Consider the following 26,591-nt stretch of genomic DNA (forward strand, 5'->3'; position numbering starts at 1 on the left):
TGGAAGGGACAGGATTTATGTTGCATACTTGAACTACAGCGAGTGTAAGACTGGTCCTATTTACAGGGCAGAAACACTACAGGTGGAGCGTGGGGCGGCAGAGCGAGCACCAGAGTCCTGGCCAGAGGGTACCAGCTCGCTGCCTCGCCCACCTCTCCGGAGGCATCTCCTTGGCCCCGCTGGGATTCTCTGGGAAAGCAGGCCCACTCACATGATGCTTGCTGGGGTGAAGACAGGGCCCACACACAGGCTGTCTGTGATCTCCCAGCCGCAGGACAGAGGTTTGCACACACCCTCGGCGTCCTGGTCTTCTTCTGCAGGCAGCAGCTGCCCTTGAAGGGCTTCCCTGAGAGCAAGAGATGCGTGGTGATGGTGTCTGGCATGGGACAGAGGCCCAGAGCTTCCTGTGGCCCCTGCTTCTATAGAGTCTGGGCTCATTACACACAGGATTCTCACTTGAGCCCTAAGCAGACAAGAGCAAGGACAAGGGAGGCCTGTGGCCCTTGTCCTCAGTGTTTCTCCCCAGTGGTTCCCACCACTTAATAAAGGAAAGGTGCTCATATTTATTGAGATTTTTCTGTGCCAGGTTACTCCCCCTCCCCCGCCCCCACTATAGGAAAACCAAACCATCTCTGTTTCCCCCCACCAAAGAAAAAGGAACAGCCATTGTTCAAGACTCCTCCTCCCTCACGGGTGGGGGGCTAGGACTGAACCCAGCTCTCATCTTCACGCCCCAGGTTTAGCCCGTTGCCTGCCACGCCCCACTCTCACAGCTGCCCCTTTTCCTCGAAAGAGCAGTCCCACCATCTGATCAGCTGCTCTGGCCCCGGCAAGGAACCTTGCCCCACACCCAGCCCCGCCCTGCCAAGCCCAGCTCCTAAGCCACCCACTCATTCATCTCTGCCTCTTGCTAGGATCCACCATCTTCCCTGACAGACTCAGCACGGAAGGCAAGCTCTCCTCTTGCAGTTCCAGCACCTTGCCGCCAGACTCACAGTCCAGGAGCTAGGCCCCTGTGCACCCCGTGTTCCCTGGGGCACCCCCAGATGCCACCACAGCACCTGTCACACATCCTCCCCAGTGCCATGCTGTCCTATCTGCATTATCTAGGATTGGAGCCCTACAGACATGGCGGGCCCTCCTCACAGACCAGCTCTCTCCTTGGCAGCAAGGGCTCAGTGTCTGCATCCCTGGCATCCCTTCAACAACAATGGGGCAGGGGGTGTGGCTGTACCCTCACTGCTGCCAGGCCTCAGCAGGTTAGCACCGTACAGTCACTCACGGGGCAGACACTAGAGGGCGCTTTGGAGAAATGGTCCCAGGACCGCACCCGCTTGCCTTTCACCTCTGGGGTCTACCCCTCCTCTTCTATTCAATTCCTCACATCATTTTCCACGTGCCCTGCACATCCAGTCCCCTAAGGGCAGGAAGACTCCCTCCTGACTGCTTCATATGACAGCAAATCAGAGGGAGGTGGGAGGCTCTGCCCTCTTGGTCTCCTTGTCTGTAAATATAGGTTGGGTCTACATTAAAAAACTGATGCCTTCGGGGTTGGGGATTTAGCTCAGTGGTAGAGCGCTTGCCTAGGAAGCGCAAGGCCCTGGGTTCGGTCCCCAGCTCCGAAAAAAAGAGCCAAAAAAAAAAAAAAAAAAAACTGATGCCTTCAAAACCAAGTCCCTCTCAGGTCTCCTTACTTTTAAGCCACCTTCTTGGCTGCTGACCTGGGCTCCCAGGCTTCCAAGGTCAAGTTCTGAGAAGCTTTAATGAACAACCAGTCAAACCACGGCCCCCTCCCCAGAGCCCTTCCCACTCGGCACCAGGATATTTGAGTATAGATCAGCACTTAGGTTCAACTGACAACATTAGACACTCCTGTGCCTTCAGGGCCTGGTACAGAGTAGGCCTCAAAGCCAAACATGGTAGAGGTATTTTTGACATGGGAAATCGTCTGACTGCCCACTTGCCTGTCTACGTCAGTATTTGGAGCCCCTGCATGTGGTGACTTTCCACAGCCTCATCCACATGGTGCTGCTGACGACGGCCAGGGACTCACCAGGGAGTCTGCGTGCTGTCTTATTTTGGTTTTTGTTTTGTTTTGGCTTTATCAAAATATACCCCAATGGCAAAATGACTGCCTAGGCCTACCCTGTACCCCACAGGGTAGACACGATGAGGACATTGAATGGATGAATGAAATGAGACTCTCCCAGTGCCCTCCAGACCTGGCATTTGTGGTGCTCCTGGGGGCTCTCAGGATGTCCACCCCACTCACTTCTGAGGGACTTGCATAGAAGCCCCTCCCGGCTGCTCTGCCCTCCACGCCCTGTTGTAGCCTGACACCAACCACATGATTTCTCTGGAAATAACACTGACCCTCACCGCGATTTGTGCGGTGAAAAAAAGAAAGTGGAGTTCATTGCTTGAGGCCTGACAGACGTGAGGGTCCCTCGGTGTTGGCAATCTCCACCTCAGTTACCTCTGACTTCAGAAGAGACAGGCAGGATTCCCACTACTGCCCCTTCCTAGACGAGAAGACTGAGCTCGCTGACCAGCAGAGTGAGTGCAGGTCATGGAGCTGTCACTTAGCCACCACCTCTGCCTGCATCTGTTCAAATCCTCGCTCCTGCACCTACAGCTGCAGTGATCTTTAGAAAATGCTGCCAGGACCAGAACAGACCACGCTTCAACCCTGCCTCGCTTTCTGCATCCTTCTGCCTCCAAGGCCTCCCCCAGAACCGGCCCTGCTTCCCCATACAGTCACAAGCAACCTCCATTGAGGAACACACCCCATTCCTTCCCCACTGGCCTGCTGACCCTCACCTCCTCAGGGAGCAGGCGTGGGGCTCTGGTCGGGATGAAGCCCCTATTAACACAGTACCAGCCATAGGACTGGGTGCCCCATTTGGGGCTGAGCATCCCCTGTGACCGTAGCCAAGTGCCCAGCACAGGCCTTACCTCGGTGGCTAAACTGGATTCCAAAGCAACAGACTCTAAGCTCTGTCTCCCTACTGCTCTGCCCAACTCCCTCACCCACCTCACAGCAGGGCCCTCTTACCAGGCTAGCCGGGACATGGCATAAGTGACTCTGCAGGCCTGGGTCCCCCCGAGAAGGGACTTTGTGTCCACGGTGTAAGCACCCATGTTGTCAAAGACCAGCCAGTCCCCTACTTGTAGTTGCGGCAGCCATAGGCCCTCAGCCACACAGTCGCAGCCGTCAACTGCTGGGCCCCACAGGCTACTGCTGTACAGCGGTTGATCCGCAGATGGTTTCTGTAGGCGAGAAGGGGGGACACCTCAGCTCCAATGGACATACCACACGCTCAGAACCTCCTCCCCAGACACCTGCCGTCGCTCCCACAGCTGACATGGGTGGTATTCAAGGACTACCCGATCTCCAGGTTCCAACACTAGCAGTGCAACTTTGGGCAAGAACATACACCTCTCTGTGCCTCAGGTTGTCTGTGAAATAGGGAAAAATATCGCCAGCTTTACCTGGCCACTGACAGGGGAAATAAGTCAGTGCACACAGATCATTTAAAGCCGGCTGGCAGAGTATGGCTGCTGCTGTCCCTGGGTCTGTGGCTCCAGCCGGAGGGGTCACTTTTCAGACCTCCTCTGCATCACACCTCCACAGCCCTTTCCACGAGCTCATTCCCAGCCTCTCTTCCAGCCCTGAAGCTTCCTCTTCTAGGATGCAGGCCCAGGAGACAGAAGCCAGAAGCCCAAGGGGAATAAGAGTGCCATGACTCAGATCCCAGACCAACAGACTGTCACCGAGTCTCTGACCTGGTAGAGTCTACAAAGGGCCCACGGGTCAAACACACTGACTCCCAACCTCAGTGATCTTGGAACTGACTCCGTAGACTGGTCTCGAACTCACATAAATTCACCTACCTGCTTTTGTCTCCTGAGTGCTGGGACTAAAGGTCCCACTTAGCCCCAATCTCTAGAAAACACTGAGTTGATGGTCTGTCTTGAAAGGCAGGTGCTGTGTTTGGGAAATCCTTTAAAAGCTTCTCCACAACAAAGAGAAAGGACACCACTGGGTTATAAGCTACCATCCTCTTGTCTGTTAGAGGCACAAGCTTAAAAACAGACAAGAGAGCAGCCGTGTGTGATGCTGGGGTTGTCAAACGTGGGGCCTCGTGCGTGCTAGACAGGAGCTCCACTGCTGAGCCACACAGCCAGCCCTTTCTGCTTTTATTTCTATGTTGAAATCATCACCGTGGGACTGTTCTGTCTCTCGTTCTATCCACTCACTTACTCAGTCATTTATCTTTTTGTGGGACTAGGTGTTGTAGGACACCTGAACACACTGTGAAACCTGAGACTGCATTATTTACTAAAACAAACAACAACAGCAAACTTTTTCTAATTGTGGAGTGACTCAACCCTTAGTACACACCTTTGATCCCAAACAATGATTGTAAAATTAGTTTGTAGAAAGAAAACAGCCATGTTTGAAAGTGAGGCCTAATTGAGTGGCAGACAAAGTGACAAATCAGAAAAAGATTTGATAGCATAGGATAAGCCCAACTCTCATGAGGAGAGAAAGGGAAGCTCTTAAGAGCACAAAGAGAGAACGAGGCAGTTATAGAGACAGATTGCAGAGAGAACAAGCTAGACACAGGGGAAAACAGAACAAGCCAGAGAATGAGGAGTCCAAAGATTAGAACAGATTACAAGAGTTAATATGAGGCTACGCAGAGCAGTAATTCAAGAGAGGCCGAGAAAAGAAGCCAGATTGAATCAGTCAGCTTAAAGAGGAGCAGCTGGATTGAACCAGCCAGAGTTCAAAGAGAGCTAGGAAGGGTGAGCTGATTCAGTGGCAAGTCTCAGAGGCTGAAAACATTCGGGGCCTAGGTTAGATTGTACGGAGGCTGGAAGCTTCCAGGACTAGGCCTGGGTTAGCAGACAGAGGTAGTAAACCTTGGAGATAAGCTACATCAGGAGTACAAAAGTTAACGTTTACAACTAGGCCTGAATCTAGAACCCAGCACTTGCTACACAAGCGCTCTACCATGGAATCATATCCACAGTTCGCTTCATTCTTAAGTTTGAGACAGGGTCTCCCTCAGTCATCCAAGCTGGTCTCGAACCCACTCTGTAGCCCACACAGGCCTTGAACTTGATGTTTCTGCAAGACTGTCTCACAAATAAAAATCAATAAGCCACTGGGGAGGTGTGGGGATGTGGCACATGAGGACCTGATTTCAACACACTTGTACAAAGCTGGACGTGGCAGAACATGCATGTGACCTCAGGCCGGGAAGGCGGACATGGGGATCCATGAAAGCTATTCTTGCTTAGTCAGTGAGCTTCTGGCCCAGTGAGAGACCATCTTTAAAAGGGGCTGGGGTGTACAGAAAGGTGGGGTACATGGACTTGATGGGCCCCTAACCACACCTGAAATGTTTTAAAGTAAATAATCCCTATACCATACAAAACACTCAAAAATATTTCCAATGGAAAAGAGAGATTGACGGGCAGCAACAAAAGCAGAGAGGGACACTGGAACAGAACCTGGGGATCAAAACCCTATTTGTGGACACACAGAGACTGGACAAGAAATTTCAGCTAATCAAGTCCATCCTTATAGTCAAAAACATCCCCTTCAGGGACCAAGAAATTCACCCCTGAAAGGGAAGGAGAGGCGAGATTCACAATGCCATCACTGTCCTCCTAACGCTGAAATTGCAGGCCAATGACTCCAGCTCAATGTCCAGCACACGCCAAGTGGCCATTCTGCTGTCTAGTGATGGTGGCATTCTTGATTAAAACTGCAGACAGAGCAGAGCCCCTCCACAGGAAGAGTTTGTTTACGCCAGTGAGCTAACACTAACTATATGGAGGGTTGCTAGAATAGCCTCACTTAGAACCAGAAATGACTGCAGGAGTCAGAGGTCAGCACCCTTATTTTCCAAAGAAACCAGAGCGGTGGGCTTCAGTAGCCATTCAGTAGCCTGCCCGCCTATGACTTCTCTGCTACCTTGTGGCAGAGCTGGGTCCCGAACCTGTGTTTTCTGACTCCAAATCTAAGGTTCTCTGTTATCATTACTCTCTATATGTATATCTGTGTGTATGTATGTATGTATGTATGTATGTATGTATGTATGTATATAGGTATGTATATATATGTATAGGTATGTATGTGTGTGTATACACACACACACACACACACACACACACACATAATGAGAAATACTGGCATTGTAGCATTTTCAATGGGAAGAATGTATATAGAAAAATGGCCTATATGCATATTCTTGTGTATTCAAGTGAACGTGTGTGTGTGTGTGTGTGTGTGTGTGTGTGTGTGTGTGTGTGTGCCCATGCACATAGAGGCCAGAGGTCAACCTCTGGTGTCATCCCTCGGGAGTCATCTACCCTGGATTTTGAGACAGGGTCTCTATGATGGTTTAAATGAGAATGTCTCCCATTGGCTCATGTGTTTAAATGCTTGGTCCCAGTTGGTAGAATTGTTTGAGAAAGACTAGGAGGTGTGGCCTTGGAAGTGAGCTTTGAAGTTTCAAAAACCCATGGCAGGCTCAGTCTCCCTCCTCCCCATCTTCTTCCTCCTCCTCCCCCTCCTCCTCCCCCTCCTCCCCCTCCTCTCTCCCTCCTCCCCCTTCTCTCAGCTTCTGCTCCGGTGCCATGCCTGTCGGCTCCTTGCCACCATGATCATGCACGCCCCAATTCAATGCTTTCTTTTCTAAGAGTCGCCTTGGTCATGGAGTCTCTTCACAGCAAGAGACCAGTGACTAAGGCTCTCTCAGCGGGACCTGGTGATGATTAGCGTAGGTTTTACTGGCTAGGAATCCCCAGAGTTCCACTCCCACGGCATCCCCAGTGCTGGGATTACAAGTGTGCACCACCAAACCTGTTTGCTTTATTTTCTTTTTACACAGGTGGTGGAGACTAAACTCGGGTTCTCATGCATGTGTGACAAGCACTTTGCCGATTGAACTATTTCCACGGTACCTAGATGTACGTGCTATATACAAACATTTAAAATATTGAGTTGTGTACAACAGCATATATTCCAGTACTCTATAAATACAGAGTACAATTGGGTGGGGGAGGGATGGTAGATTGAGTGGGGGGAGGGATGGTAGATTGGGTGGGGGAGGGATGGTAGATTGGGTGGGGGAGGGATGGTAGGTTGGGTGGGGGGAGGGATGGTAAATTGGGTGGGGGGGAGAGATGGTAGATGGGGTGGGGGGAGAGATGGTAGATTGGGTGGGGGGAGGGATGTAGATTGGGTAGGGGGAGGGATGGTAGATTGGGTGGGGGGAGGGATGGTAGGTTGGGTGGGGGGAGGGATGGTAGATTGGGTGGGGGAGAGATGGTAGATGGGGTGGGGGAGGGATGGTAGATTGGGTGGGGGGAGAGATGGTAGATTGGGTGGGGGAGAGATGGTAGGTTGGGTGGGGGGAGGGATGGTAGAGTACAAGGGGATTTTATGAGAGTCTTGGGGTAAGACTATATTTTGTTTTTAAAAACCATTGAGAGAACTGGAGTGATGATTCAGTGGTTAAGAGCACTGGCTGCTCTTCCCAAGGAACTGGATCTGGTTCCAACCGCTCACAACTCTCTAACTGCAGCTCTTGTGAATGCAATGGCCTCTGCAGGTGCTGTATGCATACGGTGCACATGCGTACATGCAGAGAACACTCATACAGCATCAAATAAAAACAAACATCTCTGTAAAGGCATTGGCACCAAAGGAGACAAAGCAATAAACAAACCAAACGATTCTATGAAAACGATCGTAAGGTACGTCATTTCAGATGAGTTAGCCAACAAAAGGCCACTATGCTTGCTATGGGAAGGGTACAAGTGGTAACGGTGTGTAGGACAGTGGTGACAGTGTGTAGGACAGTGGTGACGGTGTGTAGGACAGTGGTGACAGTGTGTAGGACGGTGGTGACGGCATGTAGGACAGTGGTCACAGTGTGTAGGACAGTGGTCACAGTGTGTAGGACAGTGGTCACAGTGTGTAGGACAGTGGTGACGGTGTGTAGGACAGTGGTGACGGTGTGTAGGACAGTGGTGACGGTGTGTAGGACAGTGGTGATTGCGTGTGTAAGACAGTGGTGACAGTTTGTAGGACAGTGGTGACAGTGTGTAGGACAGTGGTGACAGTGTGTAAGACTGTGGTGACAGTGTGTAGGACAGTGGTGACAGTTTGTAGGACAGTGGTGACAGTGTGTAGGACAGTGGTGACAGTGTGTAAGACTGTGGTGACAGTGTGTAGGACAGTGGTGATGGCATGTAAGACCGTCAGAGGGTCATCTGGAAATGGGTAAGCCAGGGGCCTGAAAATGCTCCTAAGCCTGGTAAGACTTTAGGGATCCGTCATTAGCACATCGTTCTTAAAGACAATTCCATCTCACTGGTGTCAGATGACCGCTCGAGAAGGGTCACTCTAACAGGGAGGACATGCACGGATGGGAAGGACGAGAAGGAAGGGAGTCTTTTCACAGGAGCTTCTTCTCTGACTGGAGCAGATAATCAAAAATGAACAAAGCCCCCCCAACCCCAAAGCGGCTCCCAGTCTGCAGGGAATAAGCATTCCAAGTCTGAGACCCTGAACAAGGAACTGCACCCCTCGGAGGTCAGTAACATGAACCTTAGAGGATTCTTACAAGAATTGAGAGAAACGACTTGTGAAATGCTCAACAGAGAATGCACGGCCACAAGCACATCATATCAACTGTGCCCAGCACATCCGTGAGGCAGGCAGGGATGAGGGACTGCGTGCACACAGCATGAGAGGGGCAGGGATGACGATGAGCAGCGTTCATTAGGGCGGTGGGCTTTTCCCCTTTCTGAAAATTTCCTTTCAACTCTAACTGCCTATACATGTTTCCAAAGTCTTTCTGGTTCCAGCATCGACACTCAGCTGTGGCAGTCCCAACTGTTCAGGAGGCTAAAATAGGAGGCCACCCTCGGCAACATGGCAAGAACCTGTTCTTTTTTTTTTTTTTAAATAAAAAAGGGGGGAGAGTTGAAGGGGGTGGAAAAAGTAATTTTCTCTGCAATGTAGTGAATGGATGATAGGCAGGCAGGGGGGGGCAAAGGAGGGTCCAGAGGAGGGTCCAGATGATCACTTGGGTGGCTCAAACAGGGGGTGGCCTGGACGATAGTGACAACAGGGAAAAAAGGAGATAAACACCAATGGGTTTGGGCTCTAGACTTAAGAACTGCAGGTGAATTCCATGAGGGAAGACAGGGAAGGCAAGACCCCACCATGCCAAGTCCTGACCACCGAGAGAAGGAACTATGGGTTGGAAATGAAGAGCTCGGATCTGAGCAAGTTTAACCTGAGGTGCCTGTGAGACATGGGCAAACCCTGTTGCAAAAACAGAAACAAAACCTTATGAAGGCCTGATCCTCAGAAGGGACTCGTGCCATGCCCAGTACTGTAGACCTCACCAGAGACCCATGGCTCAGAGGTCAGAGATGCTAGGGGAAAACAGTTACTGTTATCTTTCTAAACAGACACGGTGACAAAGTGCCTTCTAAATGATTGTCTACTCCAGCGGCTCTCAACCTTCCTAATGCTGTGACCCTTTAGCACAGTTCCCATGTCGTGACGACTACCAACATTAAAATAATAAATCGTTGCTATTTCGTAACTGTGATCTTGCTGCTGTTACGAGTTGTGACGTAGCATCTGATATGCAGGATATCTGACCCCTGTGAAAGGGTCATGTGACCCCCCCGGAGAGCTCTCGACCCACAGGATGAGAACCACTGTTTATAACCATAGATCAGTGCTGCTCTGACCGAGGCCCAAGACGCCTCTCTGTCATAAGCAGCAAGGCAGAGATTGGAAACCGGCCTTTGTACTCGTGAACGAGTTACAGCTGTGGTTATCTGCACAAGCTCAGCCACCAAGCTCAGTCAGCATCCCAGCAGGCAGCTCTAGCCACGCTTGGTGGCTTATAAAGGCTGGGCTGCGGCAGTGGCCGTGGGGTGCATTGAGATGGGGGGGGGGGGTGAGAGGAGGGCCTGGGAGTATGAGTGATCAAGACGCGATACTGCATGTATGAAATGGTCGAAGAATAAGTAAATTATTTTTTTAAAAGTAGGAAATGGGAACTGGAAATAGCAAGTGCCTAGGCTGGCCCAGTCTAACCTGTGGTCCCTAAATCTGAATAGTAGGCTGAAGACTATCACAGAACTACAGAATGGAAAAAACTGAATTCTTCTGTGCATCAGGGCGGCTTCCTCAGGCAAGCAGCTGTGACGGGAAACTACAGTTAACTCGGGAACGAGACCTCACAAAGCCCGTACACAATGTGGAGGCCCCTGAATGAGGCGCAGATACCCCCCGCCCCGCCCGCCATGGGATTAGGAGTAGAGAGGGCCTGGGAGAGAGGCTTTGCCTGATCGTCTTTCCCCACTCAGCCGTGCCCACTAAAGCCACTGAAGGTCCGAATGCTCTGTTCCAGGTCCCCTGTCCATATGAGAATCTAGGACAGTCGCACTGCTAGGGACTAATGCCAGAGTAAGACCACAGATATCTGTCCCGACAGTCTATGCTGGAAACAGGAAGCCAAGCAGCCGGCTCTGCCTTGGCTGAAGCACTACATCGCCACAGAGAAGCCTTGTAAACGGAGTCAGCGGCACAGCAAGAGCTACACCCCGTGTAAATGAAAGGAAGATTATGAAGCAACATCACCCCAATGTTACAAAAACAAGTACTTTGTGTTTTCTAAAAGAATGAAAAATACAATATTCTGCATTGTGACTATGAGCATTAATCTTCACCCTTTCATCACCCTTTCATCACCCTTTCATCACCATCACCATCATCACCACCATCACCATCATCACCACCATCACCATCATCATCACCATCATCATCATCACCATCACCACCATCACCATCATCATCACCATCATCAGTATCATCACCATCATCATCATCACCATCATCAGTATCACCATCACCATCATCATCACTATCATCATCAATTATTATTGACAGGTTCTATGTATTCTAGGCTGGCCTTGAACTCACAATTCATCTGCCTCGGCATCCTGAGGGCTGAGATTCCAAGTACATACCATGCCTAAATCTTTTGTCTGTTTTTTTTAAACCATTTTTAGTGTGCCTTGAACCCAGGGCCTCTTGCATGATAGTCAAGTTCTCTACCACTTAGCTACACTCTGGGAACACAGTTCAGTGGGAGGCATGCTCAGAGCAACTCCGCATTTCTGAGGCCTCCGCTTTGAGCCCTGGCATCACAGAGACCAATTAAACAAGTAGGAGTTAGACAGAATCCCGTGCACGGGATGGCGGCGGCACGTTCACAGGGGTGGGCTCACCTTCTGCAGGGCGGGGGTGGGGCAGGTGTTGTCAAACAGGACTGAGTTGAAGACCCCATAAACACCTTCATCAAGGTGGTACACGATGCTCTTAGGGGCTGCGCCGGTTTGCTCTGTGAGGAAGGGAGAGAACAGGGGCCACACAAGCAGAACGTGAGGGGCCCGAGAGTCTGAAGCGGGCACCGCAGTGGGAGAGTAAGGAGAGGGCTGTGCAGCAAAGGGTTGCCTTTTCTTTAGCTGTGACATGGACCCTGCAACAAAAGTCACTAGAAGTCATCTTTTTGGTGGCATGGGTCCACTTCTGAGTTGGTTAGACTTCCCGGAGCAGCTGAGTCATGACACCATATTTCCCTGCTGCCTCTGAGCCCCTCGAGGCCCCAGTCAGAGCAGGAAGGCAGCTCAGTCAAATTCAGGTCACCAGGACATGAGCCACTTTCTCAGAGGCACATGACAGGGAGGAGGGGTGCCAGAGTAAGAAACCAGGTGGGCTAGCACACTAGGATAGCCCCCGAGTCTATACAAGGACAGGAGAAAGCAGGAATGCACACACAAACTGACCATGCTGCCTGAAGCCACGTCTCCCACCCTCCAACCCCTGACCCCTCATCCCCTCACCCCACGCCTGCTGCCAACAAGCCCTATCTGGAGGAGAGCACAGCATGAGGCTCTCCACAGTGAGGAGCCTGGAGCAGAAGGTGAACCCCAAATCAGACTCGTTGACACGGGTCACTCACAGGGCTCTGACAGATCCCTGTGGGAAGCATGGTCTATCTGGAAGGGCAAGTAAGTCACTGGTGCCAGTGGTGTGGACACATGAGCTCCAAGTCAGCCTGAACTAAACCTGAACTCCAGCCCTGCTCTTATGAACCCTGTGCCCCGGAACTGATGACCTAACCTGTCCCCGCCTATGTTCTGTCCTGTGTCAACAAAAATGTCCTCCTGAAGTTATGAGGTTATGACCCCATGAGCCAGACATGGGGTCAAGCTCACCTCTATTACCATTAACCTCTTCATTTACATTCTTTTTTTTTTTTTCCGGAGCTGGGGACCGAACCCAGGGCCTTGCGATTGCTAGGCAAGTGCTCTACCACTGAACTAAATCCCCAACCCTTCATTTACATTCTTTGACTCCATTTCCCACCAGGGAAAGCAGCTCAACTTGTCATTCAAGACCTTTGGGGGTCAAATGACCCTTAACACAGAGGTCTCCTAAGACCATGGGAACTATCGGATTCTTACATTATGACTCCTAACCGTAGCTAAATTACCATTATGAAGTAGCAAGAAAAATAATGTTATGGTAAGGGTCACCACAGCATGAGGAATTGTATTAAAGAGTCACAGCATTAGGAAGGTTGAGGGCCACTGGAATACAGGGATAAAATTTACTTTGGGATGAGGGGAACTGACTGCAACTTTCCCTACAGCAAACACCCATTCTCCAGAAGGCCCCACCCCTGCTTAGCCGGCCGCTGTCTTAGCTTCAGGGAAGACCTGGGCACTGCTGCCCATCTGCCACTGCACCTACCCTCCCTGCTGGGCTGGTCCAGAACCTCCTTCTTGGCAACGATGCTGACGGCCACAGTGAAGGCTGACGTCACATAGTAGCGGCCCAGCTCAGCAAGGATGTCCACACCGCAGCCCTCAGGGAAGTACAGGTCCAAGGCTGAGTTAATCACTGAGGCCATCTGGAGAGGAGACCGTGCGGGACCATGAGATTTCGGGAAGAATTTGGCAGTGGAAAGGTCCCAGCTGGTAGCTGGGTGACAGGAAGCAGGAGGCTGGGGGCGGAGCTGGAGTGAGGACCTCATATAGCTCACTCCTCCAGATAATCCCACATAGAAAGGGATATTCTTTCCTATAACGCTTGGTGCGCAGATTCCAGATCCCGAGGCAGGGATCCTTCCTCCATAGACAACTAGCATGTTATATAGCAGGTTAGATTCCGGGGTCGGGGGTGGGTGAGCCTAATCACTGTGGACATCTAGAAGGACTCCTTTCATCCTTCTGCGCCCTTCTCACCAGGTTTTTTTACCAGCTCTTTGGAGGGTAAACAAGGCACACATACTCAGACCACTGTAGAGTTCTTGGAAAATAACTACTCCTCGGGTGATCCTCTAGCTAGCTAGCTAAGGGCATGGGCTGCAGTCAAGCAGAACTAGGGTACAGCCAGCCCTGCTGTGCACTTGGGAAGTGACATTAACTATGAGCCAAGCTGAGCCACATCACGGGGTTAATAAATAGCAATAAAATCCACCAAGCCCAAGGTGTAGACAGTTGGACCAGAGGTACTGCACAGTGGGCTCTACATGCTCGCCATGCCCCTCCCCCACTGCAAAATAACCATGAAGCCACACTTGAGCACACACTTACCTCTTCAAATCTCACTTTGGCTCCCTCTAAGCCAGGAAAGCCGCCGCCAAGGTCCAGGATGTTCATCGTGTGGCCCAGCTCCGCACCCATTTGAAACACGAGCCTGGCATCCGCGATGGACTGGGCATAGGCCTGAGGGTCAGGACAGCCACTACCAATGTGAAAACTGGGAAGGGAGGAAGAACCCCGGCTGACAAACAAGCTCCAGGTAGCCCTGTGCTACAGATGCGATGACTGAGGCCTGGAACATTAGGCTACTGAGGGCCACATGGGAAGCAGGGAGTGGAAGGAGGCACTTCTCCCAGCCCTCCATGCATCTCTGGAGAGAGACCTTTAGGGATGAAGGCTGGAGTCCCAGGGTATCATGTGGCTAGAGCAAGTCTCTAGACTTGCTTTATGTCTCACCGTCTACAGACTGAGAGAAAAACCCTTATTATTCAAGGGTGTGGATTAGGCATGAGGCACTGGGCATGGAGCCTGAGACACAGAATAAATTGAACTAGAGAAGGAGGTCCTATCCCTGCACGGACACAAACGTCTCCAGAGCACGGTCATGGCCTCTGGCTTATAGGCATGCAGAACTCCCTCGAAGCCATATCCGTGGGAGAACCTCCCGGGATAAGACCTTCTGGGGACTGTGGAGTTACGGAAAGAAATGCCAGGAAACCTTCCTTCTAAAGAGAGGACACTCTTTGGGGCAAAGCTGCAGGCCCAGCTGAAGGCCCAGCACGTCCACAAGTAATTCCTAGGGAGAGGGTAGTGAGTCTGGCCTGGGCGGGGCAGCCGCTCCCAGTGCACACCTCACACCCACCACCTCCACATGGCTCTGCTTGGCGTTCTCGAGCAGATGTCTGCAGGATTTCAGCGACGCCCCGAACCTCAAGCTCAGGTGATTCAGAGAGTGGGAGTCCTGGGTAGCAATGCACAGAACCATCCTGTGGAGAAACGAGGTGATCCTGCTGAGCGAGCACACACACGCATGCACGCGCACACATCCACACACAAACACACATACACATATACACACACACACACATACACATATACACACACAGACACACATACACATATACACACACAGACACACAGACATATACACACACAGACACACATATCATACACACACAGAGAGACACACATATACACACATCATACACACAGACACACACAGACACAGACACTAACAAACACTTGCGTGCATACACACATCATACACACACACACATCATACACACACACATATCATACACACATACACATGCACGTGCGCACACACACAGACACACACACATACACACACATCATACACACACAGACACAGATAAACACATGCACACACGCACATCATACACACACACATATACACACGTACACATGTGCACACACAAACACACATCCACACACACATCATACACACAGAAACACACAGACACACATATCCACACACACATCATACACACAGAAACACACAGACACACATATCCACACACAAACACACATCCACACAAACAGACACACATACACACATCATATACACACAGACACAGACACAAACAGACAAACACATGCACACACACATATCATACACACACAAACATCATACACATGTACACACACGCACACACACACATACACACAGACATACACACATACACACACATATCACACACACGCACATACACGCTCACACAGACACGCATACACACAGGCACACATATGAACACACGCATACACATACACACATACACAGACACACACATGCATGCACACATACACATACATACACACAGACACACACAGACGCACACACGCATACACACACTACCACGCCCAGCTGCTCCTCTTTGGGCAGGGAACCACACAGCTGAGAGGTCACTGAGCGCACAGCCTTTCTAGGTTACCCTGCACACTGCCAATCAACTTCTGATGCACTTGCCGGGTCATTCAACCCCACACCAGGCAGGTTTCCTTAAGTTTTCAGACATCACACAAGAGGAAACCACATGTCAAAAATATTCCTGGGGCTGGGGATTTAGCTCAGTGGTAGAGCGCTTACCTAGGAAACGCAAGGCCCTGGGTTCGGTCCCCAGCTCCGAAAAAAAGAACCAAAAAAAAAAAATATATATATATATATTCCTACGGAGAGTCCTCAGACATGAGGAGTGCTATGTTTGGGGTGAACCAGAATGGCTCCTGAACACCCCACTATTCCCTTAGAAGCCTGAGAGCTAGTAACAGTCAGAACCAGGGCAAACACCCATTCCCACTGCACTTGCCCTGGGCCCCTCCCCCATGCCCAGTTAAAGTATCTGGCGCCCATTGCAGAAGCAACATGCTGCTGGTGCTTCTCCCTAGCCGCTCCATACTGTTTACCAGCCCCCACGAATTTGCTTGGCTGTTTATGCCGCCCCAGATTTCACTCCTTCCTCAAAGCCCACTTCAAATATCATCTTTCCTGAAGCTGCGGGTTCTTGATCTTTGAAATCCTTTGGGCCTTTTCTACCTGGGGCTATAACAAGTCTGTCCCGGATCTGGCTCCCCTCCAGGGGTACCACCCCACCCTCCTGTGAGTGTGATGCAATCCAAGGGCATCCAGGGTGAGGACCTCTCCCCAGCTCCCCACCCCTTCCCCTCCACCCTCACCCAGCAGCCCAGCCTCCCTGCATAAGTGGCCCTCAGCTTACTTGGCACTGGGGTGGCTCTTGACCACCTTGGCCAGTTCCACTTCATTGTCGAAGCTTAGCAGTCTCACCCCGTGCTTGGCAGCATACTTGATCTGGGCAACTTGCTTACAGGGGTTGGCACAGATGATCTTACTGGCAGGGACACCAATGTGCTGGACCAACTCCATCTCTGCCTGCGGAGTTCCAAAGGTCGTGGTGAGGAGGCCGCAGGGGAGTCGGAGGAGGAGCACACTGTATGTTGACGACCAACATAGGTGGGCTAGCTTTCTTATTTGTTGGCTCGTTGGCTGGCTTTGGGGGGTTTTTGGTTTTGGGTGTTTTTTTTTTTCTTTTCTTTTTTTCAGAGCTGGGGACCAAACCCAGGGCCTTGCGCTTGCTAGGCAAGCGCTCTACCACTGAGCTAAATCCCCAACCCTGGTTTTGGTTTTTTAGACAGGGTTTCTCTGCATATTCCTGGCTGTCCTGAAACTGGCTTTGTAGACCAGGCTGGCTTCAAACTCAGAGAACTCCCTGTTTCCGCCTCCGGAGGGCTAGGACTGAAGCTGTACAGCATCCCTGTGGCAGCTCTTGAAGACAGCAGACACACAACGGCCACATCACACTCACTACCGGATCTCTGACGGCAGGGCTGCCATGTACGGACACGAGAGCAGTGTACTGCACCGTTCGTGACAAAGGCAGGGCATATTTACTTACTCTTCTCCTGCAAGCAGAAAATCTCATTCTAACCCAGTCGGTGTATTTATTCCAAAAGGTAAAGGGAGCCACATGGGCTGAGGAGACAGCTCCGCCGTCAAGCACACGTCTTGCTCTTGCAGAGGACCGAGATTCAATTCCCAGCACCACGTGGTGGCTCACGACCATCCATGACTCCAAGTCCAGAGGATCCTCTGCAGGCACCAGGCATGCACACGGTGCACACACATACATGTAGGCAGAACATCCATCCATATGGGTGAAAATAAATGAGTCATCTTTTTTAAAAGGACAGAGATGCAGTTTCTAACTCACACTGGTTATAGAATCACTGGCTTCTGACAAACTGAGATGTTTCATGAATATCGCTTGGGAAATCAGATGAAAAGTACTCGGCATCCGTGATTACCTGCACAAGACCTTCAAGACCCGCTGTGAACATCTTACTGAGGAGTGGGGAGGAGCTTAGGAGGCCCGGCCCAGCCCGAGGGGGAGGAGCTTAGGAGGCCCCGCCCAGCCTGAGGCGGTTACTAACAAAGCCAGGTATGGTTGGTGATGCACACCTTTAGTCCCAGCATGGGGTGGGGGGGGGGGAGGCTGTCGGATCTCTGTGTTTAAGGCTGTCGTGGCCATAGTGAGTTCTAGGCCAGACAGGGCTACAGGGTGAGGCCCTCCCCCTAACCAAGAAAGAAAAGAAAAAGAAGAAAAAAGAGGACCCACTGAAATGAGTGAGAGAAAAGAGAAGGCACCAAGATAAATGGGATCAAAATACTTTATAGCCATGTAGAAAACGTCATCGTGAAACTGCTACATGATACAGAAACACCATACAGGTAACGTCCCGAGGATTTGAAGTCAAAGAGATGGCCATGCTCCCCAGCTCAATACAGCACCAACCACAACAGACATGACACAAAATCAAGCTAAACATCTGTTCGCCGATGCATCTCCATCCACAAAAATATCGGAGACTCCAATTCATTCCTTTGAAAGCAGGGAATTCTATCATTTATAACGTGAGCGAAGAACACAGGGGACATCGCAGCAAATGAAATGAACTGGGCACGAAAAGAAAAAATGCATGAACTCACTTAGTGTATGGCATATGCATGGTGTATACATGTTTGCGTGTATGTGTGCAGGTGCATGTGTGTGCACACGTATGTGAAGGCCAAAGGCACATCAAGTTTCTTTCTCAGTCACTCACCACCTTACTTTCTGGGCCAGGGTCCCTCAACGAACCTGGAAGCTCGCTGATGGAGCTAGACTGTCTAGAGAGCAAGTTCTGGCGAGCTCCTGGTCTTCTGCCTTCCCAGCACTGCGACCACAACCACAGCCCCATCACCTGCCGTTTTACAAACTCAGGTGCTAAGGCTTGTATCAAATGAGTCCTTTAACTATAGTCCATTAACGATGTGGAATGTACAAATGCCAGAGTCAGAGAAGCAGAGAGCAGGATGGTTAAGTCCAGGGCTGAGGGGCTGAGGAGCTGAGGAGCAGGGAGAGATTGCCCAAAGGATGTTGTTGAGCTTAAAAGCAGTTAAGTTCCAGCGGTCCACGGGACATCAGGATAACCACGTGAATACACACACACACACACACACACACACACACCGGGGTCCATCTGCCGTTGGTGACAGTCAATAACAGGCATCAGTCAATAACAGGCATCGTGGGACACAAAGATTGATCTCTGGAGCTGGACTTGTCACAGCTCACATCCCAGACACAGATCTGTCACCAAGCCAAGTCTGGGTGACTATGAAAATGCTCCCTCTCCCCCTACACAAGGTGCAAAGAGGCAGAGGTAGCCCTGTGAGGGCCTGTGATTTAAACAAGTGTGGTCATAAATATGTCAACAGTAAGCCTCACTCGGGGAAGACCTGCTCTGTTCAGCCACTGCATTCCAGTCCTATACATTCTCATTTAATCTTCATAAACCACCTTACGAGACAGGTTTGGAGGTTTGGAGGGTTAAGTCATTAATTCAAAGTCATACAGCTTAACTGTCAGAGCTCAGCCTACCCTGACAGGCATCTCCTGGGCCTCTATTAATTTGCCAGACTGTGACAGGTGTTGAAAAAAAAAAACAAGCGGTGAATAAAGACTGGATCTCTGACTCTTCAGAGCTTTCAGACTAGTGGGGGAGAGACATAGACAATAATGGCAGAGTGGCTGAGGGGTTCAAGGTATCATGACGTGTGCCACACACTGGAGAATGAGGAGCCCTGGGTGTGAAGGACAAAGGACAGCCCCGGGGGTCAGAAGGGCAAGTGGAGCCCCCACTGAGCCCTGCCAGGTCAGGGACAATAGTTTAGCAGAGGGAGCAGCTTCCACAGAGGTTCTGAGGCCAACCCGAGGGCTGAAATGCTGGAGTGGCCTGGATGGAGTCGTGCCATGGGAATGATGAGGGCTGAGGATGTGGGCAGAGCCAGCCACCTAGGAACCAAGAAGCCGTGTGTGGGTTTGCATGCTATCCTGCATAATGAAACATCAGCTTCAGGAGTTCCAAAGACAGGCACACGGCCAGATGTGACCATGTGCACCTGCCATAGCAGCACGTGGAGGCTGAGGCAGGACTGGGAGTTCAAGGCCAGCCTGGACTATTGCAGACCCTGTGGAAGGGACTGACAGAAGGCGGGAGGGAGGGAGGGAGTCAGTCTTGCATTTCAAGTGAAAGGTCTGAGCGCTTATTCTGGCTCCTTGAGGAAAGGTTTCATGGGATTCTGTGGAGACTGGCCCGTGCCTGTCACAACCACCCGAGAGAAATGGCAAAGACGCTCTAGAAAGGACAGAAGAGGTGCTCTGGAGGGAGGATGGCATGATGGATGTGGGGGGCGAGGATGTGACACGGTGCACCGAATGAGTGGACAGGTGTGAGGTGACCATTCAAGCAAGGGAGGCAGGCAACAGGGAACGGCATTTAAGGTGGTGGGAGAGCTTGAGTCCAGAGGGTTGCATATTCCAAACAGCAGGTACCTGAGGAGCCAGCGCTCAGAGCCCTGCACAGACGAAAGAGTGAGAAAAATACGCACAGGATAGATCTCTGGGGGCGAAGGCAGATCCAGAGACCAATTCATTCTCTCTCTCTCTCTCTCTCTCTCTCTCTCTCTCTCTCTCTCTCTCTCAGAACTTATACTGTTGTTGGATCTTATCTGAAAGAATACTTGCTGGGTTGAACACTGTTAAAAGACGACACAGAAAAGAGTTCCCCTGACTAGATGCAAACACGTTCCCAAGCATGTTTAGCCTGTGGGCTGCACTGAAGTGACTGACTGGGACTAGTCCACACCACAGGCGTTCTCTGGCTCCCAAGATGCTTACTGCGTTTCCAGGCAGCCGCCGAGTGTGTTCCTAAACACTATTCTACCAAACCTGGAACACAGGCCCTCTACCAAGGCATAGAACCAGCATCCTCATGTCCTCTTTGAGTGGATAATCAATACGCCACTTGAATACTCGCGAGGACCAGGGTGTGGCGTTGCTGCTATCTGCTATTATTTTGTTGTTGTTGTTGTTGTGTTGAGGTAGGTTCTTGTTATATAACTCAGACCAGTCTTACAGTCACAACAATCTTCCCACTTTTAGCCTTCTGAGTGCTGGAATGACAAGCATGTGCCACTACGCTGGGCTTACATGATCATGTTGAAAATAAGGTGTTCACCAGAATCTAGGAGCAGTGTTCATGCCCATCATCTCAGCACTGCTACAGGTCCAAGGCCAGCCTGGGTTACATAATTAGACTCTATCTAAAATTTAGGAGGAAGAGGAGGAGGAAAAGGAGGAGGAGGAGAAAGAGAAAATGAAGAAGAAAGAAGGAGGAGGAAAAAGAAAGGAAGGAGAAGAGGGAAGAAGGAGGAAGAAGAAAAGAGGAGGAAGGAGGAGGAGAAAGGAGGGGAGAGGGGGAGAGGGGGGAGGAGGGAGAAGAAAGAGAAGATCAAATAAGTTGGGTGTGGTGGTATATTGATGACTTTAATCTCAGCATTCAGTAAGTGAATTAAGGGGATCAAGTGTTCTGGACTTGTCTCAGTTACATAAGATCCCATCTAAATTATATTTATATATTATATTATATATATAAAATTATATATATAGTCACTGCATCCTCTCTGATCCCTGAGTACCAGGTTAGAAGAAATTCTTAGGTGTATCCAAACCAGACAGCTCTGCCGTGTTCGGCCACAAGGGGGAGCAAGGGAGTAGGCTGGGGGAGGTACATTAATCCGGAATGAGGCTAGGAGGCCAGATCAAAGGCAAGAGTCCCTTGGGAAGTAGGAGGAGGCTCAGAGCACTTGCAGCCTGTGCCTCTAGCCTGATTGCCTGTCTGTCTGTACTTCCATCCATGGTCCCTAAGTCCGGAAAGGTAAGATACCATCAAGCACGGTCACCGATTGTGACCCACCAGAAGAGGGCAGCCTCCACCCTTAAAACACCTGTTAAAGGGGCTGGGGATTTAGCTCAGCGGTAGAGCGCTTACCTAGGAAGCGCAAGGCCCTGGGTTCGATCCCCAGCTCCGAAAAAAAGAACCAAAAAAAAAAAAAAAAAAAAAAAAACACCTGTAAGGACACTGGTGATGTGGAACAGGGGTCCGGTGCTTGCCTAGCACATGGAAAGCCTGGGTTGTAAGTGCCAGAGGCCTCCACTCAAGTAAAACGCACCAAGCAATGTGTGACCCGCCACTGTGGGAGAGAACATTTTCACGAGCCACACTGCACAGACAACCCTCTCCAAGAATCTTGGAAAAGGCAGGGCCAATAGAGGCTGAGATCACAGTGCCAGACTCGAGCTGGCATTTCCCAGGGCACGACCCGGGGCAGGTGGCTGAAGCTCTGTGACTCACTTCCTTATCTATCAAATATGTATTCCGGGGACTGTTGTCAGAATCCCGGTAAGAGAATGACCTCACAGTAAAGGAAAAAGCTCACGGAGCCGTTTTGAGAATGAGATCATTTGCAGAAAACTCCTGGCAAAGAGCCCGACCCAGCAGAAGCAGTCAGTGCTAGATACATTCAGCATACCCCTTTCTCCTGTCTTTGAAGCTTTTCTAAGACTCGAATACCCCACAAATCTGTCCTTTGGTGGCTACCCCCTGAAACTAGAGGACCCAGCACCTCACTCCTGAGTTTCCAGAAACTGAGGGATCTGCAGTCAGTGGACTTTTGCCTTATTTGGCAACCCTAGTTCAGAGGAACAAGGATCCTGTCTCCTGCCTCTGGAAGGAACTTGCCTTGCTATGGAAGGCCACAGGGGAGCAAAGCCTTCATAGCGCGCGCACACACACATAGGTGGGGGAGAGATGGGGGAGGGGGAGGGGGAGAACAAGGCCTACAAAGAAGACAAAGAAGAGACTCCTGAACCACAACGAGTGAAACAGCTAACCGTCAAGGTTAACCTGCCTGCTCATCTCCCACCCCAGTGCATGCATTTTCCTTAACTTGCAATCATTCTAGCTTGGCCAGGCTAGCTGTCTTTTCTTCTCCAAGAATTCTTTCAAGGACTCTGTTCATGTCACCCAGTCATGATGCTGATCTCCTCAGAGCAGCCATTAGGAGGCATCAAGAGAATGATGGTGCTGACACCACAAGGCATGCCCAGCAGGCTGACTTCCTCCTCAGGGCTTGGCCCTGGCCCTAACCTCTGGCTGGAAAGTTCTTCCTCTCATTTGCCACTTGGCTCAGTCTTCTGCCTCATTCAAGTGTGAATGCAAACTCTCAGAGAAGCCTTCCTCGGACGACTACCTACAAATGCAATCCAGCCAGGTGTGGTGATATGAATCCTCCTGGAATCCCAGCATTTAGAGAGCTAAGACAGGAGGACTGAGAGCTCCAAGCCAGGTTGTGGTTAACAGTGAGTTCTAGCCTAGCCTTCAGTCCACAGGGACTGACGCTGCTTCAAAACAAACCCCCTCACCCGACTTCACTACTTCCTACCTACAATAGCACAGGTTTTCATCGCTTAATTTTCCGGAAGGGGGTTTTTGTTTTTGTTTGCTCACACTTAAATTCTCAGTTGGGAGAGCACTTTGCTGAGTGAATGAATGAGACAGACTTAAGAGAGAAGGCTCTTAATCCAGCCATAACAGAATGGATGAGACTCGGTGAATGAACAGACTGTCTTGCTCAGCGCCACACTGCGAGCCCCACCCAGACAGCCACCACTCACTCCACTACAGACCACACATACAAAGCCAATCAGAAGCCACCAGGAGGGAATTAAAAGCCGAAATCAAATTAGGAAGACGGCCTTCGGCAGCAACAACAAAACTCTGAGCAGATTAGTCTGAAAAACACAGTCACATGTTAAGCTTATGAAAGGGGGGAAAAAACCAGCCACACAGGGGTGGCTTTGGTTTGTTCTGTGATTTCAAGCTTAGTACCTACTGCTCTAAGCCAAGCCGTTTTAAAACTGCTATTAGATTTATTTTTTTTCTAAGTAGAAAAATTAAAATATGGCTATTTCTTTAAAAAGAAGAAAAACAGCCCAGCATGATGATATACCACACCACTGTGGAGGATGGAGGTTAGGAGAGTCAGGAGTTCAAGGCCAGCATCAGCTACATAGTGAGTTTAAGGTCAGCCTGGACCACATGAATCCCTATCTTAAAGAAAAAAAAAGTCATAATATAAAACAGAAAGATAAACCCAAACCCATTTAAAAGGCAACCCGTGTGCCCAGGGACAACTCAGGATCCTATTTGAAACTTCAGAGCTGACAAGTTCTTCCTCCCTCCTCCCTGGACCCTCCTCTTCTCCTGAGTAGGTGTCCTTCCCGGAAGGTCATGGCCTAGTACAGATCCCTCCTGTTCCCTGGAATCCCCAGCACCGGGAGGACCACATTTGGTGAGCGTGAAGGCTAAGTGTGCGGGAGGGACAGAGGGCTCACCTTGCTGGCACAGCTGAAGCCCAGTCCCAGCTCGGCCAGGACCTTCAGCACGCCAAGACTGCTGTTGCACCTGACAGCATAAAAAGGCCGGACTCGAGGCAGGTACTTCAGAAAGCAGAAGTGCTTCCTCACTACAGCACCCAGGTCGGCCACGAAGAAGGCAGCCACCTTGCCCTGCACAGCAAGAGGCGAACGGATGTGAGACCCAGCTCCCTCCCTGGGCATGCTGTCTACAATCCTTCCGGAGACTGGACACCAGTACCCTGCTGTCGCTTTCTGAGGCTCCCATGTCCTCCAGGACGGAAGGCAATCTAGGACTGACACTTAAGGCTGTGTGACCAGCTCCAGTCCCTCCTTTCAGTCCAGCCAAAGCCAACTGTCTGTCTTTCCCATCCCCCCCCCCCCAAGCCTGTGTTCCCACCATGCCCTCTGTTGGGTCTGGCAAATTCTCAATCTCCTGTCATTCAGCCTAAATATAGAGTTATATAGTCATATATAGTTATATAGTTATATATAACATATATGTGTTCTGCATAATAGATTTTAATCCATAACTTTTAATGTTCTGGCCGCATTCTGCACGTCCTTTTAAAGCAGCAGACCTGTACATACAGGGGTGTGCTCCACAAAAGGCAAATACCGTGGCTCACAGCCCACTGCCGCTGTCACACAGGTGCCTATCCCATTTGCCTGGTCTTCACAGACATGGATGAGACTGAGGTAAACCCTCCCTGGGACTCGTTTTCCCATGCAACTTTTTTTTCTTTTAATAAATACCCACTTGGTGTCCAACATAATAATTAAGAGAGAGGAAAGGCCAAAAACCTGGAAAGGGCTTGGAACTGAAGAGAGTAGCCCTTACCTAATTACACTTCCCTTTAATAAATGCCAGATGGGACTCTCTACAAAATAGGTTAGTGGCCACGGAGGCAGAGATTACAGAACTAGCCAGAAGCAAATCTGGAAAAGGGGAACGGTGGTGGGAGGGAACACGGAAGACAGGTAAAGGAGAGGAAGTGCCCCGAGGGCACAGCCCTGCAAAGGCACAGCGAAACAGCCTCACACACGCCGCAACTCTCAGAGCACAAGCCTGGGAGTATGGAGCCAGAAGTGTGGCTGTGGGTACAGAGCAGTGGGGAGCTGTTGTAGGATTCTGTTTTGGAGGAGAGTTGCGGGACGTGAGAGAACCAGGAGAAGGTCCCGGGGGCTTGGGAGAGAAAGGACCAACTACAAGCGGAGATTCTCCGGTGAAGTTCCGAGAGCCTTACAGGTGAGCTTCACAGAGCTGGGTACGCCTGCCTGTAGGAGGGGAGAGAGCAGAAGGCCGGAACTCCTAAGTTCCCACCTCGAGTGCTGCGACTGTGGTGATGCTGTTCTTTTCTCAAGGCAGAGAACACAGGGAGGGCAGGTGTCGGGCAAGGACCAAGAATTGGGGATAAAGGGGGCAGTCTAGAAAATATCAAGTAAATACCAAAACCAAATGAGAGAACGAGGGGTCTCCTACAGAGAGAGGACAGGCAATCAACCCACACCCATTTCCATCCCCTCACCGTGGTGGCCTGGGAGGCCCCCAGAGTGAGTTCCTCCAGCAGATCCCGGGTGCTGAAGCCCTCCTCCACCATCACAAAGTCCGATTCACTGAGGTAGCCAGCCATGCTGAGCAGGGGGAGCCCAGGGGCTGGATGAAACTGCTGCCTTGGAGCACCGCTGGCTGCCTTGGCCACCGCCTTAGAAAGTATGCAACACACTGTGGGGAGAGGGAGATGGAGGAGACCGCTGGGGAGCAGGCTGCACCCTCACCTCCCCGGGCCTAGCTTCCCTACACGGTCATGCTCTGCACCCCACCCCACCCCCAAGCACAAGCCTGAGAAGCTGAGGTTCGCTGGGAACGGTGATGATGTCTCTGCTAGAGCCTCAATTATCCCCATCGGTTAAATTGGATTGCTTTGGAGTTCTTTTCCAGTTCTGAAATTTGGGATTGGAAGGAAAAGAAAGTGTGGTGGACAGATCTGAGAAACCTAGGTGAGGATGTCGCCTTCCTTCTGAAGGAATCCTCCAGTCCGGACCACGACTACCTAAAGGGCCAAAACCCGTGAGCTTATTAAGTTCGAGTCTGCTCTCTGCTTCATGACCTTGGGTCAGTTTCCCCATTTATAAAAGGCTGGTTCTGACACGCTAAGAATGCTCTAAGAGCCACCGGTGGTTCTGTCCACGGGACCGCTCCCTCGAGTGCAGGGCAGGGGTCCCGCACCCCAGCCCCAGGCCTCCTTACCAAGCCCCGTCCTCCTTCGCGGGGGCCAGAGCCAGGCGCGCTGCTAGGGGGGGTCGCCGGTGACCTCGAAACTTGTGCAACACCCCGAGGAGGAGTGGCAGTTGCGGAGCCGAGGCCCCTGCTGAGAGGAGGCAAGGGGGACCAGGGGACAGGTCAGCGCCCAAAGCCTAGTGGGCACCCGCTCCCCAAGGCTCCCCCCAGCCATCTCCTGCACTCGCCTTAAAACGCATTTACACGGCTTCGGCCCATAGGTCTCCCCAGCGAGTGAATCGGATCCTCGGCGCCTCCGCTCGCTCGCTCCCCCCGGCTCCGGCCCCGCGGCCTGCGCCCCGCGCGCCCAGCAG

The 26,591-nt window shown here is 51.0% G+C and overlaps 1 protein-coding gene across 1 annotated transcript; it reads right to left on the reverse strand.

Annotated features, from left to right (window-relative positions):
* On the reverse strand, positions 1-26,591 carry Azin2 (antizyme inhibitor 2). The gene is made up of 11 exons (NM_001014261.3): positions 26,466-26,591; positions 26,248-26,368; positions 25,526-25,722; positions 23,976-24,149; positions 16,398-16,570; positions 14,514-14,648; positions 13,714-13,879; positions 12,869-13,028; positions 11,341-11,453; positions 3,056-3,270; positions 1-346 (listed from the first exon to the last, which is right to left on the reverse strand). The coding sequence occupies exons 3-11, from the start codon at positions 25,628-25,630 to the stop codon at positions 208-210; spliced, it is 1,380 nt and encodes a 459-aa protein (NP_001014283.2). The 5' UTR covers positions 25,631-25,722; positions 26,248-26,368; positions 26,466-26,591; the 3' UTR covers positions 1-207.

This window comes from Rattus norvegicus, chromosome 5 (genome assembly GCF_036323735.1).
Source record: "Rattus norvegicus strain BN/NHsdMcwi chromosome 5, GRCr8, whole genome shotgun sequence".
NCBI lineage: Eukaryota > Metazoa > Chordata > Mammalia > Rodentia > Muridae > Rattus > Rattus norvegicus.